This window comes from Miscanthus floridulus, chromosome 10 (genome assembly GCF_019320115.1).
Source record: "Miscanthus floridulus cultivar M001 chromosome 10, ASM1932011v1, whole genome shotgun sequence".
NCBI lineage: Eukaryota > Viridiplantae > Streptophyta > Magnoliopsida > Poales > Poaceae > Miscanthus > Miscanthus floridulus.
In genome coordinates this window covers 20,168,547-20,176,854 of record NC_089589.1, presented here as the reverse complement: position 1 = coordinate 20,176,854, position 8,308 = coordinate 20,168,547, and the positions used below count along the sequence as shown (strand labels likewise).

General features: G+C 46.2%; 1 protein-coding gene across 1 annotated transcript; it reads right to left on the bottom strand.

Annotated features, from left to right (window-relative positions):
- Positions 1-1,451: 1,451 nt before the first annotated feature.
- Positions 1,452-2,021, bottom strand: LOC136488142 (uncharacterized). The gene has a single exon (XM_066485165.1). The coding sequence runs from the start codon at positions 2,019-2,021 to the stop codon at positions 1,452-1,454; it is 570 nt and encodes a 189-aa protein (XP_066341262.1).
- Between the last annotated feature and the right edge of the window lie 6,287 nt (positions 2,022-8,308).

The window sequence follows — 8,308 nt, the reverse complement described above, 5'->3', positions numbered from 1 at the left end:
TAGTAGGAATAATCAGTGAAAAGGCATCAGGATTAAAAGAGCTAAGCCTATCACTGATCGTTGAGCTTTTCATTGGACTGATCATATATCAAGAACTTGAAAGATGCTTATATCATAGTATCAATTGTCAAACAATATGCACCCGCAACGCACGGCCTTTTAAGTACAAATGATCCTCGGCAAGCTTACATGTCTCACAGTGTTTGTACAATTTTGACAACTAGAAGAATTCTCCACGCGTTGCCGCATGAATTAGCGATGGTTCTCATGTCCTATACTCTTATAAAGCAAAACTCCACTAGCTTATTTCTCTAGCATCTCCTTAAGCCCAGTCATCCACTTCCTTAGGACCCGCAGTTCCTCGTTACGCAGCAACGGAATAGGCACAAAAGTTATTGTCCCGTCGATTTAGCTGGCCTTTCGATCCCATTCTCAATTTAATACAGAAACTTCCATCCATCATTACATCCCACACGGAGATACCAAACGAGAATGGTTGAGGAGCATGCGAGCTGTCCGTTCACCACTGCTGCTCGCATGCAACAGCCATCGCTTCTCCTTCCAATTGGCCTCCTTTAAATTCTCCATCTTCGGGCTTCGGCCTGGCTTGCGGCGTGGGTCTACGACACGTGGTGTCGCGGTGCGGGTAGCCCAGCGGGTTCGCGCGGCTGGGCCTGCTCCGTTTGCATCCCTCGCCAACGGGGATCAAGTCGCCAGCAGAGACGCAATCTTATTGGCCGCAGGAGGTTCAGAGCACAGCGCTAGCGCGAAACAACTAGCTAGTCTCGCACGGTTTTCAAAAAAAATCTTTCTCACAGCCCTCTCGGCCCTGCGCTCTGATGTCCTTTTTTCTATTGTTCTTGAAGCCCACGTCGCTAGCGATTTCCTCAAGCCCGCCGAGGACGCCCTAAGCAGAAGAAGAAAAGGATAAAAAAAGCGTAACTGATACGATCTGGTAAACATGCAGGGCCCTTGCTTATCTAGGACAGCGCGCGACTAGTGTTTTGATCAGGTCGTCCAAGGCACGCGAGAGCTACGTATCACAATGATAGACCAATCCACGACATGATTTGTCACAAGACAAGGGCAACCAAACCAAGTTATTACATGCTGAACCAAATAGTAGAGTTTACACTGGCAATATTGTTTCTTGATATATACCTGTACTGTCAGGTTGTACAGGCGGATCAAAGCAAACACTAGCTTAAATGATCAGACGCATCACATCTGGAGAACATGGCTGGTTTATTTATATATGATGAGTAAAAGAAGGAAAAACATGAATAGGATAACTGATGATACTGGCAAACATGCAGGGGCCCTTGTGTGGACACTTTTTGTGAGAAGAAAAGGGAAACAAATAACCTGATGATTTGCCGTAGCGACACCCAGGGGCCAGGGCACGGGCACGGCCGCACCCGCACCCTGAATCGACGACAACGCCCCCTCTACTACACGTCGACGCCACGAGCCGGCCTGATGCTGGGTCTGTTGAGCACGAGGTGAATGGCACGCAGCTCCGAATAGGGGATTGGTTCCGCATAGTTTCTTCGCTTCCACTCTCGCAGACTCCTTGACATCTCCGCATATTTCCACACGTAATCAGTGATCAATTTTTTGGTGAATCCCGTGCCAGTACTCCAGCCACCTGCAAAGGACTCGAGGATAGGATTCGTCCTTGCAGACTCGCAGACCATGAACATGAGGCCCGCCAGTGCCAGCCTGGTGCTCATTAGACCATCCACCTCCACGTCATCTGGCTGGATGAATCTTGAGAGCCTGCGCACGGCGTGCATCGCGAAGCCTCGGCCCAGATCCGTGGCTGCCAGTTTCGCCACGGCTTCAGAATACGCTCTGGTTCTCAGTAACCTACTGTACCCAATGCCGCCCCAGTGTAGAGGTTCTGGATTGTATTCTGGTGGGAGCAAGCACGCGCTTGTTCCAATAGGGTCGCCCACAAGCCCGTACCAAACTCCTCGCTGGTTCATGAAGCCATGGACGTACAAGTTGTCATCCCGCATGGCTAGTGTTGTCGACAACGTTTCATTGCCCTCCACAGCTTGCATCGTGACGTGAAGCCACCGCGCCGGTTGTCCAGCACGCTGCTTGGGGAGCAATGCATGGGTGTTCTCGGGTGGATCGGAGATTTGAATTAGAGTGACGATCCAAGATATCCTCGCGTTGGTCTCAGTGGTTGGCGGCGATGCGACGTAGATCCATGATGAATGGAAGGAACGACAATTCATCTCCAATGGTTGTAGACTACTTTGTTAAGTTCTTTATGTACCTTTCTGTAACCGTAGATCCGGGGTAAGCCTCCTCGCCCTTGCGTAGTTTCGCCGTAGCAGTGTAGACGCCGGTACCATGGCGTTGTAGGCGTCGTGGTGGCGATGCAGGCGAGGTCCAGTGGCGACGGTGGTGACCCTACAGGGGCGACGGCGGAGTCATTGGGCTTCCCGTCGCTGGCAGCACTCCTTTGATCGGATTAGGTTTACTGTGGTGGGATTGCGGCGGCTCCGGTCAACTTCGTTAGTCGAGCCCAGTTCTCCACTCCTCTATTTATAGTGCTGTGCGACAGGGGCCCACCAACCACATTAGGGTTGGGCCTATTGGTGGAGATCAACTAACATTCTCCCCCTTTATCTCATTACTATCTTTCAATTTCATATCATTTACTTTTGTTCATTCCATTATAGATTAGCGCATAGAGCATGTCTCATCGTCATGGTCCATTGCCGATAGATTTAACAGCTACAACACACTACTCTGTTCTGAAATAGATACTTATCTTTGTGCCTTCTTTTGTCCAGGAATTTTAGGCTTTCCCTTAAACCCATGCTAGCTACATGTTCTCTCAACACGTTGGGTGGTAAGCCTTTTGTAAGCGGATCCGTGAGCATCTTTTCTGTACTTATATGCTCAAGACTTATGACTTGATCCCGGACTTTATCTTTCACAACATAATACTCTATGTCAATGTGTTTGGCAGCACCACTTGACTTATATTGTGAGCAAACTGTACTGCCGGATTATTATCGCAGTATAACTTAAGTGGTCTATAGATGTCGTCAACCACCTTCGAACCGGGTATGAACTTCTTTAGCCAGTTCACCTGCCCCGTTGTCTTGTAACACGCTACAAACTGTCATACAATGTGGACGATGTAGTGACGGTTTGCTTTGAGCTTTTCCATAAAATAGCTCCCCTTTGCGAGAGTGAATACATACCCCGACGTGGATTTTCTATCATGTCCCGTATAATCAGAATCTGAATATCCCACTATATAGAGTGAATCAGATCTTCTATACGTCATCATGAGGCCTTTCGTTCCTTGCAAATAATGCAAGACTTTCTTTACCAATTTTCAGTGTTCTATAACAGGATTGCTCTGCCAAGTAACCCGGTAACAAATGCCAAGTCAGGGCGCGTACATACTTGAGCATATTGTAAGCTTCCGACAGCTGAAGCATATGGAACCACTTTTATTTGATCGATCTCATATTGGTTCCTGGGGCATTTAAAATCCCCATATCTATCGCCCTTGACTATATGAGCAGGTGAGGGACTATATTTGTGCATACATAATTTCTTTAAGATCTTTTCTATGTATGCCTTTTGTGACAGTCCTAATACCCCTTTACTTCTATCTCGGTGAATCTTGATCCCTAGAACGAACGAAGCTTCACCAAGATCTTTCATATCAAAATTTGAGGACAAAAACTTCTTTGTCTCCAGTGGTAGACTAACATCACTACTAGCAAGTAAGATATCATCCACATATAGGACAAAGAAGATTAACTTTCCATTCTTAAACTTTGTATAGGCACAATTGTCCTCTACGTTCTCTTTAAACTCAAAATTCTTTATTGTCTGATCAAACTTCAAGTACTACTGTCTTAAAGCTTGTTTTAATCCATAAATGGTTTTCTTTAGGTGGCATCCCATTTATTCTTTTCCTTCCATGATAAAACCTTTCGGTTGTGCTATGTAAACATTTTTCTCCAAGTCCCCGTTGAGAAATGCCGTCTTTACATCCATCTGATGTAATTCTAAATCGTAATGTGCCACTAATGCCATTATGATTCTGAAGTAATCCATACATGAGACTGGAGAAAAGGTCTCATTGTAATCAATCCCTTCTCTTTGCGTAAAGTCTTTTGCCACAAGTCTCGCTTTATATCTCTCTATATTCTCTTGAGAGTCAAGTTTTATTTTGTAGACCCATTTACAGCCTACTGCTTTGGCTCCTTTAGGAATTATTTCTAAGTCCCAAACTTTATTGGCATTCATTGATTTCATTTCATCTTCTATGGTCTCAAGCCACTTTGATGAATGATCACTTCTTATGGCTTCTTCAAATGAGGTGGGATCATCCTTCATTTGAAATTCCTCAGTGTTGTATACTTCATAATCAGCAGGAATAGCTGATTTTCTAACTTTCTGAGACCTTCTAGGGGCCTTGACATTTGGCACATCTTCTGTTTGAGGCTGTTGTTGCTACCCCTTATGTGTGGCAATAGGTTCTATAGGATCCTGAAGAACAGGTTCCTCATGGTCACTCATTGTTGTCACAGGCGAAATAACAACAGGTGCTGACACCACAGTATCTTGCACTGTCAGTGCAGCGACATCATGTAGTGAGAAAATTGGCTCATGAATGATTGGAGTGGGCGCATACACCCGCTTCTCTTCAAGGTCAATTTCTCGAGCTACCATGCTCCCCCTCATCAATTCATCCTCTAGGAAGACAGCGTGTTTTGTTTCCACAAACTTTGTATGTCTCTCTGGACAGTAGAAATGAAAACCTTTTGACTTTTCTGGGTAGCCAATGAAATGACAACTTACTGTTTTGGGATCTAGCTTCCCAATGTTTGGGTTAAATCCTTTAGCCTCAGCTGGGCTCCCCCCCACACGTAAGTGTTTAGTGAGGGTACTCTTCCTGTCCACAACTCATACGGCGTTTTAGGCACCGACTTACTTGGTACTCTATTGAGAATATGAATGGCGGTTTTTAACGCCTCCATCCACAGGCTCATCTATAAGGTGGAGTAACTTATCATACTGCGCACCATATCTATCAGGGTATGATTGCGTCTTTCAGCTACTCCATTCTGCTGAGGTTCGCCCAGTGTAGAATACTTGTCTACTTTGCCATTCTCATGTAAGAACCTTGCAAAAGGTCCAGGAATTTGGCCATATGGGGTATGCCGACCATAGTACTCCCCCACGGTCGGACCTGACTATCATAATCTTTAAATTGAGTTGGATTTCAGCTTTTGCCTTAAATATCTACATTTATCCAATGCTTCTGTTCTTTCTTTGATTGGATAAATATAAACATAACGGGAGTAATCATCTGTGAATGTTATGAACGAATCATTACCATCCACACTCTTTACAGGAAACTAACCACAGATGTCTATGTGAATGATCTGTAAAATTCCTGCGCTTCGTTTGACATCTTTCTTAATTTTTTTTACATACTTTTCTTTAATGCATTCTCTGCATTGTTCTAAATCTGAGAGCTCCAATGGAGGAAGAATATTATTCTTAACTAGTCTTTCTATTCTCCCCCTCGAAATATGGCCTAAACGGTAGTGCTATAATTTTGACGACGCATCGTCAGCTCTCTTATGCCAACATTTCCAGAGTAACTCTCTGTCACCAGCTGCTTTATCAGCTAGGTAGCATATGTCTTTGAAGAGCCAGAGAACTGACTCTTTATTCTATCGAGATACTCGGTGACCGTGTCACATTCTAGGATTAAGCCCACAATTGCAGGCCCAATCGTGTTCTTTATCACAGCCAAATATTTCTTGTTGGCAGTGACCCACTTCCTATGCTCAAGGGCATAGGACATCTTTCGGGATTCAAAATCCCTCTCTTTAGTTGCCCAAGTGGCATCAGCCTCGTTTGTCTCCCTCACCAGTGCCACAGCCTCAGTGGGACACGGTGAGATGACTACCTAGTCCACCTTAGACAAAATGAAAACCAGGTCAAACATTTTCTTAATATAAAAATAACACCATTTGCATGCCTTGATTCCAACGTTGGTCAAAATCAAAACATACAATTGTTCGTACACACGAATTCTACATCACCGTTGGACAGAAATATAATTAATGCATAAAATCATTAAAATTACGATATTGTTATTAACAACGTTGGTCAGAAAATAACAACATCATAACCATGTCAAAGTCTCTTTTTCTACAATTAAAAAAACACACTGGTTCAAAATAACTGGAGAATAAACAATTTCTTTAGCAGCGGAAAAACTCTCTTTTTCTCCAATTAAATATCACGTTGGTTCAAAAATAACTAGAGAATTAACAATTTCTTTAGCAGCGGAAAAATAATCCAATTTAATGAATTTTGCCCACAGGACAAATCTTTTTTTTTCTATTTTCTTTAAGCCATTAATCAATTTACTGGAAAAATGACTCAAATCTTTACTGTTCATTCGGCCCGAGCAAGAATTCAGCCCGGCCTACCTCCCTTGCCCACGCACTGCCCGCACCCAGGCCGCAACCTGGGCCTGGGCCGGCAAAGCCGCGCGGCCGCGCGCGCCCGCCTGGGCCGCGAAACAGCCCGATCAACCGGCGCCGTTCATTTTGATCTGACGGTTGAGCGTCGTTATCGCCCGAAGAAAACCCACGCCGCAGCTGGTGCCCCAGAACCCTAGTTCATTTGGTTCCTGCCCTTTCTCTCTCTTCGCCTGTCTCTCTTCTCTCCTGACCACAGCGAGGCGAGCGGCGACCGAGCAGACGCAGCGAACGAGCGGGCAGCCATGGCGCCGTCGCCGGCCCCCTCGCCGGCGTGCGCGCTCCCCAGCGGGTGAGCGCGCCGCCGTCGAGCGGTATGGCCGCGACGCACCCTTGGTCGAGCCCGGGTGAAACAGCTCCCCCGGCTCGGTCTTCTTCTCCCACGCCGGTGAAGGGTCATCCCGACGCACGGCGAGGTAGGTCCTTTCCCCCTTTCCCCTTCTCCGATTTGGTTTTGGATCTTCTTTCTTTTTCTTTTCAGAGTTCATCCGAATGGGGATCTAGGGTTAGGGTTTCGCTTTTCGATTTGATTCGGTTCATCTTTTCATTTGATTCTTTTCTTTCTTTTCTATTGTACCGAATCATTCTCTTCCCTTCCTCGTCACGAGTTAGGGTTAGGGTTCTTTTCTCCGTTCCTTTCTCTTTTCCCCTTCTTTTCTTTTCGATCCTTTTCTAGATTTTCTTCTCAGATCCGAACGGAGGACTGTTCTTTTCTTGCCGCGCGCCGACGAAGACGGCGGTGTGGCAACTTTCGCCGCGCGGTGGCGGTGGTGACTGGGAGTTTAGTGACGTCCGCCACCCCCCGATCTTTCTTCTCTTTTCTTTTACCCAGTTAGGGTTAGGGTTTCAATCCGAAACGGATTTAACCCTTGTTCTTTATTTTCTATGCTCTTCCCCATACTGTAAACCGGCTCTGATACCAGTGTTAAGTTCTTTATGTACCTTTCTGTAACCGTCGATCCGGGGTAAGCCTCCTCACCCTTGCGTAGTTTCGCCGCAGCAGTGCAGACGCCGGTACCATGGCGTTGTAGGCGTCGTGGTGGCGATGCAGGCGAGGTCCAGTGGCGACGGTGGTGACCCTACAGGGGCGACGGTGGAGTCGGTGGGCTTCCCGTCGCTGGCAGCACTCCTTTGATCGGATTAGGTTTACTGTGGTGGGATTGCGGCGGCTCCGGTCAACTTCGTTAGTCGAGCCCAGTTCCCCACTCCTCTATTTATAGTGCTATGCGACAGGGGCCCACCAACCATATTAGGGTTGGGCGCCCCCGATCAGGGCGCAGATCCAAGGGCCTAATAGGCCGTAAGACCTATTGGTGGAGATCAACTAACGTACTTCAGTTTGATATTCCTCAGACACCGTTGTGACCTGCATATATGTAGTACCGGAGCGAATTTAGTTAAAACAAGAAGGAAAGAGATATATGTATATATGCAATGAAATGTGTATTCAATGGTTGGCGCAAGCAATTAGATAGTCCTCCTTTACCTCCGATGGACCACTTTGTTCTGTCAGAGTACTAATCTCATCAGCCTCTTTACTGGTTATTTGCTCCGGCAGCCAGTCCCAGTCCCATGAACCACTAATAAAATTAGCCTCTTCACTGGTTATTTGCTCTGGGTACCAGGTGACTTCCACTTGGACTTCATTGCCGTCGTCAGTTTTACTCGAACGGATTCCATTGTTGTCGAACTGAGAAGAGCTTTCAGTTCAATTCCCATGTCCTCGTTAGTTTTGATCTGCAGGTTCACATCTATGTGAAGCA